Here is a 26,540-nt window from a genome sequence, read left to right as displayed (position 1 = left end):
CCGTATGCATTCACAAATCACAATAAATTGGTCCTGGAGCAGTTCCCAAAGGTGTGTTTTTATACTACGTCACTATCTACTTCTGCATCTTTCTGCTCCTGCCAGTCAACTCTGGATGATATATGATTTTTAATTCACTCCACAACTTTGGCAATAAAAGGTACTTTTCGCCGCCTCTTTCACCAAAGTGTGTGCCCCTTCCAATTACACTTAACCTCTTTGCATGTAAATATACAAGAGACAAACTGGGGTGTGGGTAGGATGATAGAAGTCATTTCAGAAAAGCATTCCAGGTGGATAACTGGAAAGAGCCGTTTCTACAATAAGGTACTGAAAACATGTATAAAAGTATATACAACAGCATTCCTACATATACTTTTAAACATGTTTTAAGCAACGGACTGTATACTTTGAAAATTGGGAAGCATACAGGAAAATCTTGATAGAGACACAGGTGTTTGACCAGAGCAGTATATATATACACACACACATATATATGTCTATACACATCTAAGTTGCAACTGCAGAAGGGAATCTATATGTGCATTTTCCCTGTCAAAACTGGTACTTTTTTTGTTGTTGCATCAACTGACCACATCAACTTATGTATGTGACCAGTTCTAAAATTACCCTTGATGTCTCGGACTACTCAAGAAAGAATGAGGGGCAAAATAAAAGAAGGATGCCACATTTTGGAGATCAGGGCAACATGTTTTTCAAGAACATTCTAGAAGCATTGACCAGTGTTTCTAAATTGTGATAACTATGGATGCATCAGTCTTCTAGAAAAGTGATTAACAGTCATCTGTGTGCAACAATGATCCCCAACACACACAAAAAGACAGCTATGAATTTAAAAACAAAAGTCATTATCCTTTTTGAGAGAGGCCAATGACATCTTACAGACTTACCAATTGTTTGAAGCATGAGCTTTCAAGGATCAGAATCTATTTCATTAGATGCATAAACTACTTAGACATTTCATGCATCTGATGGACTGTTGTTCTAGAAAGATCATGCTCCAATAAACTGGTTTTCTATAAAGTGCCATTTTATCTTTTTTTGCTACTCAAGATTATTTATTTATTTTTAAAATTTCCATACCGTTTTATTCCAAAACGGTTTACAATAAAGTTACATACATAAAATATGCCTTGTGTTGCAGGGAGGTGGTCGTGGTAGGGAACAGGATGGGACAATGGAAATACTTCTTGCACTGGACATTCCAGTTTCTCTTATGAGTGGGTACAGAATAAAAGTGGGCAAAATTCCTGGAGCTAGATTAATGCTATGAAGTTAATATTATTATAAGAACATTACCTATCAGAATAATAGATATATATTTTATGAACCTGATCAGTTGAAATTTTTTCTTGAGGGTAAGGCAGCTGGTTAAGCTCCAATCCCCTCCATGCCTTTTCTATTAACCAGGATGATAATTTAATTTAATCCAACTGTTTGATCTCCTAATTTAATTTAATTTGAATGAACATTTCTTGGAAAACCAACTTCCCTTGGAGGTGTAGGATTCTCTCTCCCTAGTTTGTGGACTATGAACTTAGTTAAATTTGTGGAATCTTTGATTTATAATTCATGTTATGTTTCTTCTTAAATGTTTATTTCTATTACATTGTTGTTTAACAATTTGTAAAATTATAAACAAATAAATAAAAAAAAAATATTATTATAAGAACATAAGAATAGCCTTACTGTGTCAGACCAATAGTCCATCAAGCCCAGTAGCCCGTTCTCACAGTGGTCAATCCAGGTTCCTAGTAACTGGCCAAAACCCAAGGTATAGCAATATTCCATGCTACCAATACAGCAGTGGCCTCCCCCATGTCTTTCTCAATAACAAACTAAGGACTTTTCCTCAAGGAACTTGTCCAAGCCTTTCTTAAAACCAGCTACACTATCTGCTCTTATCACATCCTCTGGCAACGCGTTCCAGAGCTTAACTATTCTCTGAGTGAAAAAAAATTCCTCCTATTGGTTTTAAAAGTATTTCTCTATAACTTCATCAAGTGTCCCCCCTAGTCTTTGTAATTTTTGACGGAGTGAAAAATCGATCCACTTGTACCCGTTCTACTCCACTCAGGATTTTGTAGACCAATCATATCTCCCCCTCAGCTATCTCTTTTCTAAGCTATAATGTGCTTCCATTCTGATATTCCCCTCACAATAATATTTTCTGAAAACTCCTTACATTCCTAAAGTTAGATTTGGTAAAGGCGAAATATAAATTGTGAATGAAAAGGCTTTTTGAGCTACAGCCAAACTCAGGACCTTTAACAGATCCTACATGTTAAGCAAAATGGAGTCGATTCTGATTTTTGGAGGTTGTTAAAAAAATGTTTGTCTGTTTGTTTTTTAGTGCCATCATCAACTTGAGTGGCTGAAACTGACGTCACAAACACAATAAAGATATTTTCTGATGCACAATTGAACTGTGGCAGATATGCTTGCCACGGCTCCATTTTTCATAATAAAAATATTTCAAAAAGAGATAAACTACATTTCTGAGCAGGGTATTTACTCTAATGCCCCACCTCTGTTAACCTGAACTTGCAGCTCCTTCGGTCAAGGAATTAAGGGCCCCTTTTATAAAGCTGTGGTAATGATTCTCCCACAACAAATGCGCTATAACCTATAGGAATTGAATGGGTTTTGGTGTATTTGCTGCAGGGGAATTGCTACCGCAGCTTTATAAAAGGGGCCCTAAGAGAGTAATTCTATAAGGAACTGCCTAGTTTTTAGACAGTTAGAACTGGTGATTTAATGGTGTACACTTTGTCAATGGGATATGCACACAGGTGGAATATGCAGAGAGCATGCAAATATAGTGGGAGCAACTTTCTTCCTTAAATTTCCATGCAAATGTTTGATAACCTATGCAAGTGACAACTATGTATTTATTGATCCTACTCAGTTTGAAGATTGTCTTAAAGATAAACCTTTATTGAAAGTTTCATAAATGTTTTTTTTTGGTTGAGGATAATTTGTGACAATTGATAAATGGCCAGTTTAGCCTGTTCCTGATGGAGGAATTGATTTGTTTAATATAATTGCTTTTGTTAAGGTATCATGTGGCTTCTATAATGTGGACTGTACCAGTGAAAAAGTCTTATTTTCTTGTTTTCATTCTTCACTTGTCTGGCAGATTTTCCTGTATTTTGTTAGTTTTGTATGTAACATATATTAAATAAAGCGTTAAATAAATAGTATTCAACAATTCAATTTATGTGTGCTCTGACACGTTTGATGGCGGTCGGCACCACTGCTTTGTACAATCTGCATATTTTGTTGTCATTGAAAGCCAGTTGTTTGTTGTGGATAGCGAAAACACAACCCGTTTGGAGTCCATCTTCAGTCAAGACTGTTTTCCTCTAAAATTAGTGCATCTTTGGGTTCACGCGTTTAAAAAGCGCTGTCCTTTTCATCACTGAAACTGAGTGATTTTAATAAAACTCTTGTTTTACACTTAGCCTGGCACATCTGCTATAATCATTTCTGCTGGTTTTGACTTTTCATTGGACTTTGCGGGAGTTTTTGGCTTTCTTCTTTTCTTTTGCCTAAATTTTATAGCACACTACTCGAAAGGGGATATGGCCAAAGGAAGGGGGTTTGTGCGGGTCAGGGGCATTCCCAGAAATTAGGTGTGATGTTGAAGGGTCATTTAAGCTGATTTAACAGGCGTAAGTGCCTCGCCCGAAGTTAGGCGTGAGATCCATGCTAATCTAGTATTTTGTAAAGTGTGCTTGTCCCGGTGCTTAACTTTGGGTGCCATTTATATAATTCTCTCCCCCCCCCCCTAGGCATAGCTGCCCTGAATATATACAGTATATTGAGTTAAACAATGAAACTGGCATTTTATCTGTAAAGGGTTCTTTTCTGAGGTCTGTGCTTCTCCCTGTGCTGAGAAGAGAGTGGGACTGGACTATTTAGGGAGTGGGACTGTGTCCATAGGCACCAGCTCTGTGGGTGCTAGAGTAGAGTTACCAGATTTTACTCACATAAAATCCAGAACCATGGCCATGCCCCCAGGCCCATCCCAGCCCTGTCTCATCAACCTGTTCTCTTGCTCAGGAGCTGTCGGGAGGGCATCTGTGCATGCAGAGGTGTGACGCGATAATGTCACATGCATGCGTGCGATGTCACCGCTTTGCATCCGCGCATGCGCCTAGATGCCCTCCCGACCCGGCTTCTGAGCTGGAAGCTTTTCAAAACCCGGACAAAGTGCTGGGTTTTGAGAAGCCGGCCGGACATGTCCTCTAAAAAGAGACATGTCCAGGTACATCTGGACGTCTGGTAACCCTGCGCTAGAGCACCCCCGATATATTATGCAGCACTGCTCAGACATCAGAGCTGAAATCTTCCCGATGTAGAGCTGCAGGGGAATGCAGGAAGTAAGGCTGTCTTTTTGCAGCTACTTTTCCTGCCTCCACCTGCAGTCTATTGATTTTTTTTTTTTTTTTAAATTGATCTCTTCTAACGGCTTCCAGTACCATCTCTATGCTGACGACTCGCAAATCTACCTCTCTACGCCTGAAATTTCTACAGCAATCCAGGCCCAAGTCTCGGCCTACCTGGCTGACATTGCTACCTGGATGTGTCAATGCCATCTAACATTAAACATGGCCAAGACTCAACTCCTTAACTTCCTCCTAAACCCTCCTCTCCACTTCCTCTGTTCTCTATTGCAGTGGATAATGGTCTTCCCTGTCTCGAGAGCTCGCAACCTTAGGGTCATGTTCGACTCATCTCTTACCTTCTCTTCGTATATCCAACAGACCACCATAACTTGTTACTTCTTTCTCTACAACATTGCTATAATCAGGACTTTTCTCTCTGAACATGCAGCCAAGACCCTCATCCATGTTCTCGTCACCTCTTGCCTAGATTATTGCAACTTCCCTCTGCAGGTCTTCCGCTAAGCCATCTCTCTCCCCCCCCCCCCTTCAATCTGTTCAAAATTCTGTTGCACGACTCACATTCCAAAAGGGTCATTATGCACCTCATGTTGCTTCACTGGCTCCCTGTCCATTTCAAACTCCTCTTACTAACCTAAAAGTGTATCTACTTTACGACTCCTCAGTATCTCTTCTCTCTTATCTTTCCCCATACCCTGCCTCAGGAACTCTGATCATCGAGTAAGTCTCTCTTATCTGTTCCCTTCTCCTCTATTGCCAACTCCTGACTCCATTCCTTCTGCCTTGCTGCCTGACTCAGGACGTCAGGCTCCGTCTCTGACGGTATTCAAATCCAGGCTTAAAATCCACTTCTTCAAAGCAGCATTAAAGTCCTAACCTTACCAACTTGCAAAGCATAAAAATCTGTTTGACATTCTCTCTGTAGTCCCTTACCCTCTCTACCTCATCATTCCTTCTGTAATTCCATTCCTATTCACCATTTGTCCTGTATGTATAACTTAATTAGATTGTAAGCTCTTTCGAGCAGGGACCAACTCTTGTATGTTTAATGTACAGCGCTATGTGTGTCTGGTAGCTCTATAGAAATAATAAATAATAGTAGCAGTAGCTAAGGAATGTCTGAGCAATAGGCTCATAGCGGGGAGCAAAGAACAGCAGTGTAAGTCAGACAGGCTTCTTGCCTTGGGTCTACCACAGAGGGGGGAAGTTCTGAGGGAGGCACAGGGAAAAGAATAAGGAAATGATAGAGAAGCAGGGAAAGGAAAGAGTAGACATAGGCACTGATAGGTTGTGAGAGAAAAAAATGCTGAAGGAAGAGATATGGACTGTGAACGGGAGAACAGAGCTGAAGTGAATGTAAGCTGGGGAAGGGGGCAAGAGAAGTGGGTGAGGAATGGGCTGAAGAAAGAGAAGCAGAGATGAGGACAAGGAGAGGAACGGTGTGGGATTCAAAGATGAGGGGGCTGATAGGGGAGATAAGCAGAGAAAAGGGTTCCAGAAGAGAGTAGATCAAGTTGCAGGAAAGAAGCACTAGGAGGGGGCCCATAGGAGAGGGTCTTAAGCGCCTGGGCCAATCAGAGCCTCAGGCCCCTCCCTCGCACATCCCAGGATGCGCCGGGGAGGGGAAGGGTCACCGTTTTGAAGAGGCAGGCCTGCTGGCTGGAGGGAGTAGACATCCCTCCGGCCGGCCTTCGTGAACAAGGTGGAGGGGGGGCGGGGGTCATCGGGGTCACAACAGCGGCAACAGGAGAAGAATAACTTGACTCTTTTTGTCTGTGTCTTTAGAGCTAGACAGGGGGAGGGAGCCTGTTTCTGACCACTAGAAGAATTTCTTTGGTGGTACTTCTAGTATCCAAAGAAAGAGTGTTCCTGCGGGATCTAACTTGTGGAATTTTGGAAGGAGGTAAGAAAACCTGCTCAATTGGGGCTTAATCCAGGAGTGTGAGGTGGAGAGGAGGGATTCATACATTGGGAGTAACGCACATTACAAAGGTTCATAGGGAGTTGGGGAGCCCAAAGTCCAAAGGAAAAGAAGGCAGAAAACCAGAAATGAAAAAAATAAGGTCAGACTTGATTCTGCTTTGTCATATTCATATGATAAGTTGCACTGTTTGCTTTCGAATGTCACCCTAAATGAAAGATTGTATAGATTTGACCCTCCCCCCATCAGAGAATTCACTGGAGTTAGTTCCAGGTCTATTTCCCCTGGACTAAGGGAGCATCTGGTCTAATATGAGAACCTAGAAGAACTATAAATCTACATCTTATAGAGATATACAGATATATAGAAATCATATCATTTTCCAAAAGCACTGCTAAGTAAATACTGCATTCTGAATCATTTGTTGGCACAAGTACCCCACCCAATCCAATCACTGTGGCCACATGAAATGTGAAATGAGAGCGCTCTGTGGTTCCCAGCAGGAAGCTGCTTTTCTCCTACTGTAATGCGGACCAGATGGTAACATAATAAAGCAAAATATTGGCACACACAGACGTGGACATAAAAAGTGTGTGCTCAATTACAGATGAAGATTTTTAGTTTCTGGAACTCCTAATTGCCTCGAAAAGACTCAATGACTGAACGTGTCATGTTAGCAGAGAAGCGGCCAATAAGCTGCACACGCGGTGGGTGCTGCAGCTATTTTGAGTCTCACATCTTGAAACAATGCTCACTGCGGGCTGCGTCTTAATCTTAATCAACTTCCATTTCTGCCAGCACCACCACCGCTACCTTTTTGGGTATATTTTCCCTTTCAAGTGGTGCCAAGTGCTGCTGCATGTGGAAAAGACAGGAGGAGAACTCTTTGTTCCATTATTCAAGCTACAGTGTGGTATTTTTTTCTTCCTTCCAGACATTACAGCGTACGTTCTCGTTCTGCTGCCCGTTTAGAACAGAAACCTACACATTTAGAGGTCTCATCGTGTATCTCTTGTACACCGCAGAGAGAGAATCTGCACAATTTTGCACAAACTCTCTGCCACTAATTTAGACTGTTACCAACCTACCTGAATTGTCAGTCAGTTGCCTTTTAGTCTGGCCTTTTTTTTTTTTTTTTCCTTTTCACATATGAAAGTGCATAGTAAGACTATCCCCCACAGAGCATCCCTCGGCATGGTGCAGCTGCTGGAGGAGGGAGAGGTTGTTTTTTCTCTCTCTCAAAAAACAAGGTTAAACAGAATGAGCTTCTTATTGAATCTATCTGTGGCACTGCATTTTCACATCCATTACTCTGTATTTTTTTTTTTTTCCAGTAAAAGAAAAAGGAAAAGAAATACAGAACTTTAAGAATAGCTAAGTTTCCTCTCTCCCGGGGCGCTCTTTTCAGTGTACTTGGGAACCTTTTTGGACTACCATGACACCTGTGGCACGTAGCCGCTTGCTTAATTTTTAATGCTCTTTTATACTGCTGTCTTCCATTTATGTATGCCTTTGCCCTCTTTTATATTGTATTACCGTTTATTCTAGGGCTTGTACCTGGAAGGAGGACCGGGGGTGGGGTGAACTGTTTGGGGGAGTTGGGTAGTTGGATGTTGTAGGATATTTTATATACCTTGAGCTTGTTTTGCTGCCTTGTGTGCCTATTTCTGGTTTTTCTATTGAGCTCAATAAAATATATTTGAACATAAGAATAGCTGAGCCCGTCTCATTCATTTTAACATAGCACAACAATAAGATCTCTCTCTGAGCCGACCAACATGAGTGAGAGTCCTATCACAGGGCCTGGAAAGATTCAATCTCCTGCTTCATGCTACGTCACCTAGGTCATTGAATCAGTGATAAAAGCAGTTCTGATGTGGGTTAAATGAAAGAATTACCTCTAGAACAGGGGCATCTTCCCACCTAGGAGCTAACCTGAGCCCGTTTGCTTTGGAAATGCTTGTCAGCTCAATTAAAAATTCCAACTGAGTCAAGCATGCCAAACCAGAATCAATGGGAACACTTTGGATTGCAGTTCACTTTGGATCCCAGACAACTCAGCAATCTGGAGAAAAATCAAAGCCAGAATGAGCCCGCCCTAGTAGAGAGGCAGATGGCTCTACCCCATCCAACCAGAAATATAAGACAGTTCAGTCTATGGTGAAGGTGAGGTAAATACATCAGAGAAGGAGGGCTGATGGCCAAAAATGAACGCTAAATGGGGAATTCTATAACTGGGCCTATGCACTTACGTACACCTTACATGCATAAGTGCACTGAAAAGTGTCACTTATATGCATACATGCAGTACCCAACGTGATCCATGCCGGTATAACCCAATCTGAATTAAAATGGTTACAATCCCTTCAAAATACTGCCTTCCACTTTATATGTCGAGCAAAAAGACGGGACCATTCTGTGCCACTTCTTAATCAGCTTCATTGACTCCCAATACATTATTGTGATTCATTTCAAAATAATGATTCTGACTTTCAAAACACTTTGCTGATTATCTGTTGTCCCTTGCCATCCTGTACACTCCTTGGATGTTGTAGACCCGGAACAATCACCATCTGATTCTCCCAAATCCCTCTCAGGGAGAGAAAAAGGAATAGTGGAAAGACTGGAGTGACTTTTACTTTTGTACTCAGAGCAAAACAACAACACTTTCAAGAAACTTTTAAAATGCCATTTTTTCACCAATGCTTCTGAATAACAACAGAGAGCCTAAGGCCCTGATGCTCAAAAGCTTGCCGTGCAAGCATCTCATTTTAGAATTTAAATGAGCTCTTTTTGCGATGCACAAAAGGGAACGCCCCTCTTTTATGGGGCAAAAATTTAAGCTGTCCTGCGTGTGTTGTGTGAGGCATACAACACACGCAGGACAGTTGCGCCCATGTGCATTGGGCAGTACAAAAAAAAAAAAAAAAGCCAGCAGACCCTGCTTTCCCTGGAACTCCTGATCAACTGAGCTGCAGGATACCCTTAAACTGGTGGCAGCTTCAGGGCTTCCCCTGCCGCTCAGCTGTTCAGGGCTTCCTGTGATGGCTCAGTTGATTGTAGCAATCAGCTGAACGACAGGGGAAGCCCCGAACAGCTGAGCAGCAGGGGAAGCCCCGAAGCTGCTTGCAGTTTTGGGGAGTCCTGCGGCTCAGTTGATCGGGGATTCCAGGGAAAGCAGGACTTGTTGGCTTTTATTTTTAATGAGCGCAGCTGTTGTGTGTGTGTTACACACGCATAAAAGCTATGTCTGTTAAAAAAAAAGGAGGGGAGGAGCTGTGCCTAGCGATGTGCTCTTCTGAGCAGGTACCAGACACAGTTCCTCTTCCTTTTACCAGGGCTGCTCTGCACAAATAGCATGCATATAATTTGCCTGCTATTATGCATAACCTAGTAAAAAAAATAAAAAATCACCGTGATGTTGGAGCTTTTTGCATCAAGGCCAGAGTCTGCTGCAATTGATTCTATCCTGTAGCATAATGGAGCTCCCTAATTTTTAATTTGTATTTTTAGTTATGACTTGTTCAGCACTTTGACTAGTCTGTGCAAATGAAGCAGTGTAGCATATTTCCAATAAAGAATAAAGCATATATGTAATACACACTATTCTATAAGATATTATGTAAGTGCTCTAGCATGTAACTGCAAGGGGTATGGGCATGTCTCCAACACATGTGTGCAACTTATAGAATAATATATATTATGTGCTTTGCATGGTGCATGTAGCCACGCCCATTTATGCTTGCCATTGCTCAATTTGGGTTTACCCTAGTATACTATTACAGCATCTTGGCCAACAGGTACTGCTACACAATTGGTGCTCAGCATTGATGCACCTAACTGGAGGTCCAGGTTATAGAATTGTCCCTCTAGAATTTGGGATTCATAAGAAGCAGATCATCTCAAATTGCCCAAATAAAGCCTCCTTGGTCAGAAACAAGAGTATAATCCAGGAGACATTTATTTCAAAACTGGCTGAAGAACAGCTTATGCTTACTTGGCAAAAAAAAATACAGAGTGGGCCACAAAAAAGTAGCCCGCCTCTAATACCGGTGCCAGAAAGATGGTGTTCTCCCTGGAATAGCAAATAGGCTCTAGACATAAACGGGGACCACTTTTGCCATCTGTTGTAATTTGTGGGTAAGTGAATAAAGACAATTCACTTGCTCGTTCATCTTGTCATACTATTGCCGGAGGCGGGCTACTTTTCCATGGCCCACCCTGCATTAGCCTTCCTCCTGTGACGTTATTTCATTTCTGCTGCTGTGGCACTGCAGAAGTCACAGAGCTGTGAAAGGCTCTGGGTGACAGTCTACCTTTTGGGCTGTCCTGTGCATCTTCTAGTATATACACCATCTCTAGTGTATCTTCTGGTGTATACTGTACACCAGGGGTGTCCAACCTTTTGGCTTCCCTGGGCCACATTGGCCGAAAAAATGTTCCTGGGGCCGCACAAATGCTGCAGCAAGACAGAGGAGGGAGCCGGTAAGACGGTAAACACCGGGGGCAGCAGAGGAAAACACTGCATCGCCCTTGACCGGGGCCACACAAAATACTTCACGGGGCCACATGCGGCCCTTGGGCCGCAGGTTGGACACCCCTGCTGTACACCATCTCTAGAACTTTGGCAGACTTTTATGCTAAATGTTGAACTGCGCAATCTATTCCTATGGGTGGCCCTCTTTGTAAAAGCTCAGTTTTGTTATGAAATCAGCAAGCATCATCATGAAATTCTCTGCCACCTTTCCTCCTTTTATCTTGTCTACTTTAAAATGTGCCAGGCTCTTCACACAACTGAGCAAAGTCACATTTGATGGTGATTGCCAGATTTCAGTCACATAAAACTACACTTGCCCTGAAGAATTACTAAGTTACGAGTGTCCTGGTAACTGCCTACATGCACTTTTGTCTTGTAGAGGACTGAAAATGTAAAAATGTATGACATTACCCTTTGTGGGCATATAGGGTACAGCTGTACTAATTAAAGATCCTTTTATTAAATGTCCCAGATGTTTAATTAATAAGATGGTGCCCTGTACATCATACTCCCTGAGGACGTAGAAAAGAAATATCAAGCTGTCACAGAGCAGCGCTCTGTGTATTGTGGAAGCAGGCTCAGGTTTTACAAATCTTGGATTTGTGGGTGAGCTTGTTAAAAAATACATTTTAAGTCTTTTCAGTATCAAAGGGTCTTAGAGTTGATATTTTTATAGCAGCAAAGAGATTCCTGCTCACCTTCCTTTTAATTTTAAAAAAATTGGCCATTTTTAATTAAATCCCCCTCCCCTTTTACAAAGATTTGGTAGTGGTTGCCACGCGGCAAATGCACCGACATCCATTAAATCCCTACCGTGGCTTTGTAAAAAGAGTACTAAGTCAATAATCTTAAGGACACATTGCAGTATATTTTTTTTCAATAAAACTGAGACTGTAGAAACAATTATTATTTTTTTCTGTTTTTAACGTTTTATGAAAAGACAGTGTGCAAATCTCTTTGAGCACTTAAGGCCCTCCCATGTGAATTTAATCTATTCCAAGGGTATCAGTCAGAACTTCTCCTCCAAGGGAGGAGCAGAAGGAAATGGGAGCAATCTAGCATAGTGAAAGACCAGACTGAATCTAATTTATTGAGCCTGTGATGAAAGGGCGGACTAGGGAGGCTCCAGACATCCAGGGACCAGGAGATAGAAAAAGGAGAGAAGCTGGCTGGGCTTCTGCTAATGAAGGACCCGAGGAGCAGGTCTACAGCAAGGCAGCAGGGGCAAGAGGCCGTGACCTGCAGGATGGAAAGGTCACTCACCAATGGACTTCATTTTCTTCATTTGCTCTCCACGGAAGAGGTGTTTTTTTTGTCTAAATCTATTAAGCTTTGTTAGTATGCTTATACATATATTGAAGCAGTGCAGCATTCCAGTACTTACGGGATAAGGCCTTGGAAGCATTCACAGATAGATGTGTGGGTAGTTTTTAGCTTTTGAGAGAGAGAGGGATGGAGGGATACTACATACAATGGCAGCAGAAGAGGGTTAAGCTGAAAAGGGAGGGTTAGCTCCTTCTTTTTTAAAAAAAAAAACTTTACCAAAGTAAAAGGCACATAGAGTTAAAGGAACACCAAAAAGCACAGCAAAGAAGAAAACAATTATACTCAGGAATTGTTATTGCTGGGGTTTTTTTTTTTAAATTAATATCATTGCTATGATTAATAAAGTCTGTAGTTAATTGTTTCCAACTGATTTCAGATTTAACAAGGCAGAACTCACTGCCTAGAAGTAAATTTCAAATGACAGACAGACATCAATATGGCATGCCACTGTCAGGATAGCTCAGTATAGCTGCACGGGGAATTTGAGGTGTCTCAGCAATTCCGGAGTATATTAGCCCTATTTAAGTTGTTGCACACAAATGTCACATCCCATGAGCCAACCCACTTAAAGATGCCCTTTCCTTCCCCCTCCGCCCAGTACTAGAGGGTGCTCCTAGAGATGCTTGGACTGAATCAACAAATAAACATATGGATGTGACATTACGAAAGCACAAATGTCACGGGAAATAAAGAAGCAAGTGGGATTAAGAACCAGTGCACAAACACTCACCAGAAGCATGAAAAAGAAAATTTGGAAAAAAAAAAAAAAAAAAGAGAGACGTCTTTCAAAAGGAATCACACAGTCACTAAATTACACCACGCAGCACTTTGCAGAACAAAAAATGAATAAAATCAAATTCAACCAAGTAAAGAAAAATTTCAACCTCTGCAAAAGTGAAAGAAAAAAAAAAAATCCAGTGTACAAGAACAGCAAAGCTTCCCTTGTATTTTCAGGCTCCTTGTCTCTCCCTTCCCAGCTGCTGTTTCTTGCAACTCTGTTGTCGGACAGAGGCAGACAAGGAGTCAAGAGCACACGGATGCATTGTGATTGATAACACTCATGCAGTCACCTCTGCCACCATTGTTTTGCGAGTGTATACACTGCTTCCAGCTTGGCCAGGATGAATAAATAAGCCCATGGGGAAATACCGTACACAAGATTCAAACCTGAAAAAACTGAGATTTATTTCTTAATCACTGCTCATTAGGGAAGGTGACCATTCAGAGCAGAACAGGAAACCAATTTAGTGTACTGGAGGGATAAACCATTTCCACCATCCCCTGATCATACCATCCCTTCAGTTTTGTTTTTTTTTATTTTAATTTTTAGAGACTTGGTCTGTATTTATTTGTCTGTAAGCCCTGCTGGAATGAAAGTTGCATCCTCCATTTGCAATGAATATGAAACCACACATAACAAATAATGGAATTAGACTTTCCCAAAAAGCTGAATTGACCCTCATCAGCAATTACAAAAAAAGACATTATAAACTCCACATATAGAAGCTCTTCCATACCCTGCTATTTTCCACCAACAAAAGAAAGGGTTGAGGAAATATAGCCAGGTGATTCCATTGAAAATGTTATGCAAAAGACCTGGGTTAAATTTCCAGACCCAGCTTTTATCCCTAGGCTGGCTAGGGCTAAAGCATTCACAAATCCTGGTGGGGAGGAAGTCACAGTCATCACTCCACAGTGACACCTACTGGCTGGAACTAAGAGGGGGCCCATGCACTTGCTGTGGGCTAGGGAAGTTTATAAACAAAATTACCTAGGTAGTCATGAATCAAAGCTCATGGCGCTTTTGCCCCAAATAGGTTGATTTTGCTTAAGCTGGAAGATGAAAGAAGGAAAAGGAGACTGTTGGGTCATGAAATTACAATTTAACAAAAGAAAATAAATATTGATGCTAATAGTCAAAGTGATTTAACTGGGTAGGACAGGCTCTTGCCTAGTTAAATCACACAGGAAAGGTTTGGCGTGGATATTCAGTGGCACTTAACCAGACAGTGGATCGATTTTTTTACTGCAGCAAGATTTACAAAGACTAGGGGACACTCGATGAAGTTACAGGGAAATACTTTTAAAACTAATAGGAGGAAATATTTTTTCACTCAAAGAATCGTTAATCTCTGAAATGCAGTTGATTAAAAAAAAAAAAAAAAAAAAGGTTTGGATAAGTTCCTGGAGGAAAAGTCCATAGTCTGCTGTTGAGACAGACATGGGGGAAGCCACTGCTTACCCTGGATTGGTGGCATGGAATGTTGCTACTATTTGGGTTTTTGCCAGGTTCTTGTGACTTGGATTGGCCTCCGTGAAGAGACTGGAAATAAGAACTATGAGTAAAAGCTACTTTGCTGCTCTGAAAAAGCTTAGTTTTTATTCATAGCTCTTATTTCCAGTCTTGAACCTTGTAAGGGGACTTATTGATTGGACGCCCGTTGAGGGCTTTCACCAAAATACTGCCAGTGTTGAGTCTTACTTGATAAAGAGCTTGTTCCTTTTGCATCCCATTCACATGCCTTGTTTGTTCAACATTGTTGTGTTACCTGGGACTTTTTTGTTCTCCTTTTTGTGAACTTAAACAGACAGTGCAGCTAAACATCTGTTCTGACCACATGGCACGTACTGGTTAGTACCAGGAAGATCTGGGGCAGAGTTGGTTCAGAGCTAGGCAGGTTGGACAGTATAAATGTAAATAACAGTCCTAATATTGCCCAGTTAGCTACATTGATATGGCACTAGATATTGCTGCCAAACCCCCAATATTCAGTACTAGTACCTGGATAGGGCCTGGCACCAAATATCCTGGTTTAGTTTAGCTGGCAACAGGCAGCATTTACAAAAATGCTGACCGTCGCTGGCTGAATATGACCCCATTGTCTTTAGGCTAGCTTGCCAAGCCAACATCCATTCTTTAGGTTTTGCTAAGCTCCAGTATCTGTCTAGTTATAATGGACTTCTAGCCCTCATTCTGGCATCGGAGCAATTCACAGGGAGGAGGAGGGAAGCTGTGATAGCTTTTATTGAACTAGCCCCAGAACTGACTGGCCAAATTAATTTATATGACCTCTGCAGAACATAGAGGTCCCTTCTTAAGATCTAGGCACACCTGTGAGATGCCTCGAGCATAGCACAGCATCTCAGGCTAATTCTTACTGTGACTGAATAAGACATAGCTGCGAGTTGCAGAGAATGCAACTACGTATTTTAGACAAAGGCCCAACACTTAAACGATACTAGCAACACTCATAACGTATGATTCCCTCTCTCTCAGTTTCTGCCTGGTTTCACAGCATTCCTTTGAAGTCCTTTTTTCTCCAACAGACCAAAGACTGACTACACACAAGGATGTACAGTATACCATATATTTGTTTTCTGTGGTTTCCATAGTCCGTGAATAATCTACGGGCAAGATCAGTCATTTAGTTTTTGCTGTTGTTTTACTTTTTTGTAAGCCTTAAATTAGAGTGCAGGAGGTTTATTACATTTTGCCAACAATCCAGCTGAACTTGAAGAATATATAAAAAGGTCTACCACAGGCTAACTTGAGTGTGTTTATCTTCAATATTAGCTGTTCCCATATAGAACAAAATAAGCTACTATCTTTTTTTCTAAACAGTAAATTTACTTGCGGTAAGTGACAGGCGTATCATAATCATGGGTGATCAGATCATAGGACTTCTTATAATTTCCATATTATTTCAGGTCCACATCCTGACTCCAAATTTTAATCACCTATGCCTGTCCCATAGGTACATGCCTCACCTATTTTGTGTAAAGAATTACAGAACACAAAAAACAGGGAGGAATGGAGGGAAGTGTAATCCAAAAATCTCACTCCAAGACAAAAGCACCACACAAGCCAAGAAAGCCAGCTTATTACTTAAGCGAAAGAAAAGCCTCAGACAAACGGAGAGGTGTACCCACACTCTTCCACCCAAGCATCATAGACAAAAAACTTTCGCACAAGTTTAAAGTTAGCAGGTGGGAGCAATAAAAATAACCGAGAATGATTGATGGTAAAAACCACTGAACACAACCAGGCCAGGCTGACGATTGTTTCATGGCCGGTAACCATTGCTTCAGGGCCTTAGCGCCAAATCCAGGCTATCAATATGCAGATCCTAACTGGTTGAAAGCAGCAGTTAGGATCTGCTTACTGATAGGCCTGGATTTGGTGCTAAGGCCCTGAAGCAGTGGTTACCAGCCACAAAATGATCGTCGGCCTGGCTTGTTTGTGTTCATTGGTTTTTACCATCAATCATTCTCGGCTATTTTTTGCTCCCACCTGCTAACTTTAAACTTGTGCGAAAGTTTTTTAAATATGATGCTTGGGTGGAAGAGTGTGGGTACACCTCTCCGTTTGTCTGAGGCTTTTCTTTCGCTTAAGTAATAAGCTGGCTTTCTTGGCTTGTGTGGTGCTTTTGTCTTGGAGTGAGATTTTGGGATTTTTGTAAGAACTACAAAACTACATCTGCAGGTGTGTGTTTCATGAGCTGTATCATCTAAATATCTTGTATAATAATAAAAAAAATCACTAATCACAAAAGTAATAAATATAAACCCTCAAATCATATGTGAGCAAAGTCATACAGTTGTGATGGGCACTCTTGTAATGAGAGATGATTTTCTTTCATTAGCAGTTCTTTAAAGCAATTACATTGCGCGGCTGCGCTTGACATTAGACCACAATGGTAATGTTTTGAAATGAGAATTTTATGAGGGACAATCACTGTTATTACCCCCTCAGGAAGATCTGCTTCTGTTTCTCCTGTCAGAATGGCGTTGGGAGTTGTACATTCTCAACCAGCGCTGGTTCATGGGTTATACCATTTGAGATAAGTGTTGCTTTCCCTCCTCACATATGATTTGAGGGTTTATATTTACTACTTTTGTGATTAGTGGTTTTTTGATTATTATACAATATATTTCGATGATACAGCTCATGAAGCACACACCTGCAGATGTAGTTCTGTAGTTCTTTACACAAAATCGGTGAGGCAGGTAGGATGGGACAGGTGTAGGCAATTAAAATTTGGAGTCAGGATGTGGACCTGAAATAATATGGAAATTATAAGAGGTCCTATAATCTGATCACCCACGATTGTGATACATACGCCTCTTACCACAAGTAAATTTATGGTTTAGAAAAAGATAGCTATTCCCATATGAAACAAAATAAGCTACTAACATTGAAGATAGACATACTTAAGCTAGCTTGTGGTAGGCCTTTTTATATATTCTTCACGTCTTTTGGAAACATCCATATTAGACCCAATTTGCTCTATGCCATATGTTATTCTGGGTAGGATGATTATACAATAAGGAAGTCCTCTTTATCTTGGTTTAACAATCCAGCTGGAAGCAGTTATACTGAAGTTTCCCTCCCAGGTCCCATCCCCCTCCCCTTCCCCTGATAACATTATAGGAGTCATTTCCAAGGCCTTACCCTTCTTATCTTGGTGATTATGGGAGGAGATTGCCACGTGTGGATCTGTGCTCTCAGATGAGTCCAGAGGGTCCTTCCACTCCAGAATGTGGCCCCTACCATCGTACCTCTCTCCGGAATGCAAAGTGGTGGTGGGAAAGAGGGACTTGGAGTGGCCTGTTTCAGCATAAGCACAGTTAGAAGAATGACAAACTCTGCTGAATAATACAAAGGCATCATTGTATGTGCAAACATTCATAATTCCATAAAACTCTTACCCCCGGAAAAATGTCACAATGAAAAAAAAAAAAAAAGGCTTAAGGGCAATCTCTGAATTTAAAGGACGCAGGCTGTCCACTATTTGATAAGTGAGGAAACAATTCTCTTCAACAGAAAGGAAGGACACAGCTATCTGAGTTGTGAGAGGCAGCTTAGAACATTTATCATCGTACCTAGTTTAACACTCTGCTCTGAACTGAGGTCAATCTGTCCTGGTGAAAATAACATACAGCTTCATAAATGTGCTGAAAATGAATGAAATTGGATTGAGAGAGAGAGGAAGCCTTATGGCAAAGAGCTATGGAATGACTATAAACGATGTTACGCTATAGCACTCACTGATTGCTCCTATATTATGTCCTCACTTTCCCTCTCCAGTTGCAAAACATATGTAGGGCTTCTGACTTTATATTTTAAACAACAAACAGTGATAAAACACCCACAATGGGAAAAAAATTAAAAGATGTGTTTATTAGATAAGCAGTGAAAAAACACCACTTCCTCCACTGTTCTCCCACCTCTCCTTTGACTTGTCTTGTATCCTCCACTTAGTTCTTGTTAGTTTTCCTGAGTAATAGGAAACTTTACAGATTTGATTCCACCAGGAAAGGTGTGTAGCAATAGCACCTGTGTCCCAAGAATGCTAGTAAACACTGGTATTATGTTCCTTCAAATAATGCCTAGGGGTCCTTTTACTAAGGCGCGCTAACCGATTCAGTGTGCGCTGATTTAGCGCGCGCTAAATGCTTAAGGCGCCCATAGAATATAATAGACGCCTTTAGAATATAATAGGCGCCTTAAGCCTTAGTAAAAGGACCCCCCCTAGTTAACAAATACCTAAATTTACAATTTATAGGCAGATGTGAAAGTTGAGAAAGATCTGTTGGTGTGTCAGCCATAATATCACCACAGTAAAGTTGGCTATCTGCAGAACGATACTTTACTAACCATTCTACGTTGCAGTCAAGGTAACGTTCTATACAGCTTGTTTGATGCTGTAGAGCAACATGCAACTACCAGCCCAAGGTTAAGTGGAAAATCTGTCTATTGGAAAAGTATTTATTGTTGGACATTTATTCACTATAAGCAAATGTTTCTGAACTCTAAAAGTGCAGTCAAATAAAAGGGATTTTTTTTGACTAGTGATGGCTCAGATGTTGACAGCAGAGCAAGAATGTTCTAAGCCCTGATTCTTGAGCACTTGAAGTCTTTTTCTTCCTTGACTGCGCTGTAGGACGGTTAGTAAAGTATGGCTCTACAGATATTGCACTTTACTGTGGTGATATTAGGTGTGCCAGCCATAACATGATCCCACAGCTGCAGTGAATTCTAGAAGCTGGTGGCATTTGTAGGCATTCAGGAGCCTGATAAGCCTGGGGCAGTCTTGGTGTGCAGCCACAGGGGTGTAACCAAAGGGGAGTACTGGACTTTTGGAACCCAGGGGCCCTAGAGTGCTTGGTTACTCTGCTGGAGCAGGAATTGGAGATTTTGAGATACTTTTTTGTTATTATTTCGTTGCTGATGAATTTTTTTTTTCCATTACAATGGTCAATGATGGGCACACAGAGGTCAAACCTAAAGACTCGGCTTTTTCTGTTTCCTCCTCGGTTGGTCCAATAGACAATTTTGTTTCTGTTTTGGTTTAGCAGGTGACTTGTGTGGGGTTTTTTCCCCCCACTTCTGAAAATTTTGTCCAGTTTCAGTTTGGGATCTCAGCCAGTCTCCCTATCATCCGGAGGGTCTATAGCAGTGGTCTCAACCTCAAACCCTTTGCAGGGCCACATTTTGGATTTGTAGGAACTTGGAGGGCCTCAGAAAAAATAGTTAATATCTTATTAAAGAAATGACAATTTTGCATGAGGTAAAACTCTTTATAGTTTATAAATCTTTCCTTTTAGCTAAGTCTTAATAATAATATTGTAATTTATAGCTAAAGAGACAAATGATCAAGGAATGGTTTTATTTTACTTTTGTGATTATGATAAACATACCGAGGGCCTCAAAATAGTACCTGGCGGGCCGCATGTGGCCCCTGGGCTGTGAGTTTGAGACCACTGGTCTATAGATATTCTGCCTACTGATAGCATCCCTGAAGTGATGGTACCGACTGTGAGAACTTCTCAGTACTCTGGAGAAATTGACACCAGTTTGGAAATGCAAGCAAATTCTGAACTCTTACCCCCACTGAGGTAAATGTATCCATTGTAAATGAAAGATCTAAGACTGTATTGGATGTTATTCCTGATTCAGCAGGATTAGATTTCTGGTTTTCAAGGGCAGGGAGATTTATCTGTTTCTCTCCCTAAGAGGTTTTTAATTTTGAATTGTGGAGAATAATGGCCTGGATAGAGTATACAAAGGAAAATGATAGAAGGATAGAGTAGATAATCTCAATGAACTAACAAAATAATTTACTCCCTTCCAGGAATGGCAGGTAGCAATCCTACACAATATAGGTAAATTACTCAAACAGATGGAGAAAAAAGGCTTCAAATTCAAAAAAACGACTGGGGAGTTTTTTTGTTTTTTTTTTATGGCCAATGACTGTTATGGGACTGTCTGCTTAATATATGCTTAATATATTACCAAAATAGAATGGAAAATCCAACTCAAGCAATACAAAATCAAATTGAAGGAAAAACGCAAAGACTACTACTCTAACCTCATAGGCACCGACAAACCAGACACAAAAAAACTGTTCAACCTAGTAAGAAACCTCACCGACACTAAACCATGTCTAGCCACCCAGGAAAACCTAACACCTACAACCTCTCAATTAGCAGACCACTTCAAAAATAAAATCATCTCAATTAGAACAACATTCAACAACTCACAATACAACACAGACAAGATTCTAACAAAACCCACAACAGCCGAAGCAATATCAGCAGACAGGTTCTGGACCGACTTCCCTAAAACCCAATGGACCGAATTGGACAGACTATACAAAAAATATTACAAATCAGCATGTGATCTGAATAACTGCCCACCATACCTACTAGCAACAGCTTCCACCAACTTCAAAGCTTGCTACACATTATGGCTGCAAACCACACTCAGGGAAGGCCAGTTCCCACCAGACCTCGGAGAAATTATAATCACGCCAATACTGAAAGATCCCAAAGGTCTAACAAACAGCCCATCAAACTACAGACCAATCGCTTCTATCCCTACATACGTCAAAATAATAGAAGGACTAGTCGCACAACAACTGTCCACGTACCTTGAATCCCACAATATCTTACACCCATCCCAATCCGGATTCAGAACCAACTACAGTACCGAAACTCTACTAGTATCTCTACTAGACATAGCTCGAAGTCACCTCAGCCAAGGAAACAAACTGCTAATCATCCAATTTGATTTATCAGCTGCATTCGACCTAGTGGACCACGACATACTCCTCCAAATACTAGACGCAATAGGAATTTCAGGTAAAGTTCATAACTGGTTCAAAGGCTTCCTCAAAAATAGAACATACAGAGTCAAATCTAAAGACATTCTATCTGAACCATGGTCCAATCCATGTGGAGTACCACAAGGCTCTCCCCTCTACTCCCACACTTTTCACCTATTCATATCCTCCCTAGGCACCGTCCTAGACGCCCAAAATATTACTTCTCTCAGCTACGCGGACGACATTACCATCCTCCTTCCATTCGACATACATAACCCAATCTCCACAGAACACCTGAAAACTACATTGGAAAACAGTGGATAAATGGATGATAGATCACAAGTTGAAGCTGAACTCTGACAAAACCAAATCTTATTACTAGAGAAAGACAAAAAACCATCCCTAACAGAACTGGAAGTAAACTCAATCAAGTACCCTATACAGAACTCCCTCAAAATCCTAGGAATACACTTAGACAGATGCTGTACAATGCAAACACAAATCCAAAAAATCACCCAAAAAGCATTCTTCACAATGCGAAATTTAAGAAAAATCAGAAAATTCTTTAAAAAAGACCAATTCAGGATCATTGTCCAATCCATGGTACTAAGTATCGTCGACTATTGCAACAGCCTCTACTTACCCTGCCCGACCAACACAATAAAAAAACTACAGACCATCCAGAACACAGCCCTCAGACTCATATATTCACTCAGCAAATACGACCACATTACCAATGCATACCTAGAATCCCACTGGCTACCAATAAAGCAAGAACACAATTCAAACTCTACTGTCTCATTTTCAAAGTAACCCATGGCACGGCAACCCAGTTACCTAAATAACCGTTTTCACTACTACCACCCACCAAGAAAAAGGAGAACACAGAACCTCTTCCACCTATCCACCACTCAACGGTACCTGCGTAAGAAACTCTATGACAACCTCCTGGGGACACAGGCAGCCAAAATAGACTCTGACATCTCCAAATTACTGACCAAAACAACAGACATAAAAGAGTTCCGCAAAGAAATAAAAACACTACTGTTCAAAAAATATCTCCCATCACTCTATACCACCGCCCAATGAGTTCCCATTCAACGACTTCGGAATCACTCATCCATATCATCTCTTGTCTGTGATCAAGAATGTACTGTAACTCTTCTACACTACACCCGACTTAACTGATCGAGTTGACATGTATTACCTCTGCAAAATGCATTATCTTCTGCTATATAGTATATCTTCTGTAATAAGTAATATCTTCTGTGAAATTGTAATATCATAACTCTTCACTGTTCCTGTAACTTACTCCTATCCTGAAATGTAATTCCTACTGGAATGTCCCAGATATTTTCTATATTGTAATCCGCCTAGAACCGCAAGGTACAGGCGGGAATAGAAATCCAGTAATGTAATGTAATGTAATATGAGATAATAGTAGCACTCCCCAGTCATTTCTTTGACTTTAAACTGAGGCCTTTTTCTCCACCTGTTTGAGTGATTTACCTATATTGTGTGGGATTGCTGCTGCCACTCCTGGAAGGGAGTAGATTATTTTGTTACATTGAATAGAGTATACTCTTTCCAAGTGTCTTTCCCCAACTGTGTACCTTTGCCAGTATGGTAGCACCTAAAACATTATCCTAGGGCAGACAGACTGGTGATGTAATAGAACAAGACTGAAACACAGGAGGAGAAATTAGTATAACTGGAGAAAAGTTCATTTAGCATTGAAAAAAGAACTCTATTTTGTTCCTAAACTTGAAAATTTAGAAAATAATTATTGTTATGATAATAAGAGATTTATTAACTTTCCTAAATTGATGGATACTGCAGAGGAAATATTTAAATCTTATTTCTAACAAGCTTTATAACTGCCTAGTACTTGTACTACCAGATCTACCTAAAACTTATTACGTACCTAGCTCTTTTAAAAAAGTGGGTAGCAAAGAGAAAGGCTTTGATATTTTATTATCAACAGGAAACTTGATTGCAGCAGGCCTGTGGCTGGAAGGGGTGGCAGTTTCTGAGAAAATGGAAAAGTCCTGAACTACAGGTCCAGAAGACACTAGGGATGATCAACTCAATGAATAGAAGGGCTGAAGGAAAACCTGGGATGGTGACTCCCTATTAGGAGGAGTTTTAAGCAGACTTATATACCCAATTACAATGGAAGGGAGTGTGTGTCCCTACTAAATCTAATCTAATCTAAACTTTCGGTTTATATACCGGATCATCCTCTAAAGTAGAGGCTTAACTCGGTTTATATGAGAAGAGATTATATCTGGTTCCTCAGGTGAAATAATTATGTAACAATTTTTGAAAAAAAAAAAAAAAAAAAGTTTTTAGATTTTTCTAAAAGAGTAAAGAGAGAAAATGGTTCTGATCTTAACTGGTAGTTCATTCCAGAACCATCTAAAGCCTGGGGGAGGGGAGCCCCAAGGCACAACTGAATGTTTCAACAGCCAGGCAGAAAGAAAAGGAGGGCAGAGACAGGAAAATGGGTTAGAGCCCCAGCCCAGGAGGAGAGAGAGCAGAGAGAGAGAAAGGAGAAAGTAGAGAAAGGAACCCTATCCAGGAGAAAAATTACCAGCTGGAGTAAACGGGCCATCAAAACACAGGGCGATGAGGACTCTAAAGTAAAGGATGAGTGGGAAATTGTGGAAAGGAAAGCAGCTCGGACATTGATCAGAACTGAAAGCTGGTAATCTATGTTCCCTCTAAGATGAGTATGTGAGGAATTGCTCATATATTTTTGAAGCATCATTCACAGATTTTACATGGTCGCTCACAAAAATACTTGCAAATCTGGAAAATTATTGGTTTTTAGAACTTGTTGCTCAACTATTCTCTGAGTGAAAAAATATTTCTGCCTATTGGTTTTTAAAAGTATTCCTAGAACTTCATTGAGTGTCCCCTAGTCCTTGTAATTTTTGACGGAATGAAAAATCGATCCATTTGTACTCATTCTACTCACTCAGGATTTTGTAGACTTCAATCATATCTCCCCTCAGCCGTCTTTTTTCCCTTGGATGTTATTTATATTAGAAATGAGAAGCCTATCAAATATCACTCCAGATTTAAAGGACGAACCCGAAACCGGGAGCAACAGTATGTTGACTTGAAAATCAAGAAACTGATGGTCTGAATTTACTGCACAGAATCGGATACCAATTGGGCATAAGAAGAAGCTGTTTAAAAGGTCAACATATTAAGCCTTACAAGGTTGGTTTTTTCCATGGAAATAATCTAATAACTTAAAAAAACTTTACACATGACTAGCTTATTTTAACAATAGAGATCTAGTTTTCTGGGCTTATATATTTACCATAAAGTTTGTGCAAAATCAGGGAATATATGGAGGTTTCCTGTAGGCATGTACTTTTTCTGATAATTTGATGGGGGTGGGGTGGGGTGGGGGGAAATGGGTGTACATTAATGTCTGTAAGTTAATGTACATTTTATGTAAACTTATGTATATTGGAATTGTTTGTTTGCACTATGGTAGTTTAGAAATTTAATAAAGATTTACAAAAAAAAAAAAAGATTTGCTGTAAAAGTGCTTAATTATTCCTTGTTGATGTGTAGTTAAGTTTTGCAAAATGTTTTTCTTTTGAAATCTTTTTGCATGGCATTTTGCATTTGCTGTAGCACTAATGAACTGATGTGTATGATTTTTCAGCTCAGTGATTTTAGATAAGTCTCTTAATTGCAAACCTATACAGGTTAAAATAACAAGCAATGAAACCCCAATCCAAGGAGCAGTAGCCATGAGAAATGAGAAGGAGCAGAGGCAGCTGGGAGTAGTAGGAGAAACTACTATCCGACTCGGAACATCCAAGGTGATAACGCTGGAGAGCATTTGGGAAGCTCTTCCAGACTTTGAGTGCTTCAGTTTCCAGATCTTCAAATGAAGTTTACACATTAGTAAGTACTGTTACTGCCCTGGGGAAGAAACTAGATGGAACTAGGGATGAATTTTCCAAACAGATGAAGAATGTCACAGATAAAACTGAAAAATTACAAGATTTAACAACTGAAATTGTAAAAGAAAAAGTAATTCTTAATCGTAAGATTGAACAGCTTGAAAATTATAATCGTAGACTGAATTTGAGACTATTACATTTTCCTAAGTCTCTGAGTGCATCTCCTATTGAGTTGCTTAGGAAATACTTGATTGAAAATTTGGGCTTTTCTTCTGAAAATATCACCTCCTATAAATCGTATCTATTATTTACTGACAAAAAAAAGAAACGGGAGCCGCCCCCAGAGACTTTGCAAATGAATTTAAATCAATCACCATTAAACATAATGGATATATTGGAATCAACTATAACAGAAAATTCTGAAAGAGCAACCTTATTGGTGTCCTTTGCATTCGAGCAGGATGTTAACAATATCTTTAGGCTGTTTTTTTTTCATAATTCTCAAAAGTTGTATTATGGGAAAAAAATTTGGATATTTCCAGATGTGAGTAAACAAGCTCAAGATTGTAGGAAATTATTTCTAGCATTGAAATCAGATGTAATTTCTTTGGGAGGTTTGTTCCTATTATCCTATCCTTATAAGTGTTTGGTAAAATATTTAGGCGTAAAATATGTTTTCTTCATCCCAGAACAGCTCAAAGCATTTGTAGATATGAAGAGTATGGTAACCTGAAGTGTTTATTGTCATAGAACAGATATCATAAGAATACGGGTTATTCTGTTAAGCCTTTTTTGATTAATTATATTTTGAATTGATAATCTCCTTGATTTTCTTGGAATCCCTCCCTTTTGCTCATTTGTTGTGGTCTAAGGAAGATATAATTTTAATTTACTTTTACAGGTGATAATTTTCCTTATAATATTTGTTTTCTGTATTTCTGTAACAAGAGTTGTTCTTGTAAAAATTTCAAAATCGTATAAATAAAATAATGATTAAAAAAATAACAAGCAATGAAATCTACAATATGCGATTATGGGGGTCTTTTACTAAGGTGTGTTAGCCGATTTAGCGTCCATTATAGTCTATGGACATGTTAGCATTTAGCGCGCCTTAGTAAAAGACCCGGTGACGGGTCAAAAGCGCGCGAGGACAAAGGCGCGAAGACAACTGAGCGCAGACAACTGAGCGCAGGGCTTAATTGTGTCGAAGAAAAACCATATTTTAAACCCCCCCCAACGCCAGTGCGAACTCTATTAAGTAAAGTATGTGTGGGGGGTTCCCCACCAACA

At 40.3% G+C, this 26,540-nt stretch overlaps 1 protein-coding gene across 7 annotated transcripts in view; it reads right to left on the bottom strand.

Moving 5' to 3' along the window:
- SEMA6A (semaphorin 6A) overlaps positions 1-26,540 on the bottom strand; it is a 380,082-nt gene that overhangs the window by 62,413 nt on the left and 291,129 nt on the right. For 2 of the 7 annotated variants that reach the window (XM_033929049.1, XM_033929042.1), the window contains one exon: positions 17,667-17,822. The exons of the other annotated variants lie outside the window; for them this stretch is intronic. In XM_033929049.1, coding sequence (XP_033784940.1) covers positions 17,667-17,822 — 156 coding nt within the window. The remainder of the gene's footprint in view (positions 1-17,666; positions 17,823-26,540) is intronic. 7 annotated transcript variants of the gene reach the window in all.

Source organism: Geotrypetes seraphini, chromosome 1, assembly GCF_902459505.1.
Source record: "Geotrypetes seraphini chromosome 1, aGeoSer1.1, whole genome shotgun sequence".
Taxonomy (NCBI): Eukaryota; Metazoa; Chordata; class Amphibia; order Gymnophiona; family Dermophiidae; genus Geotrypetes; species Geotrypetes seraphini.
This window is presented reverse-complemented; position numbering and strand designations above follow the sequence as displayed.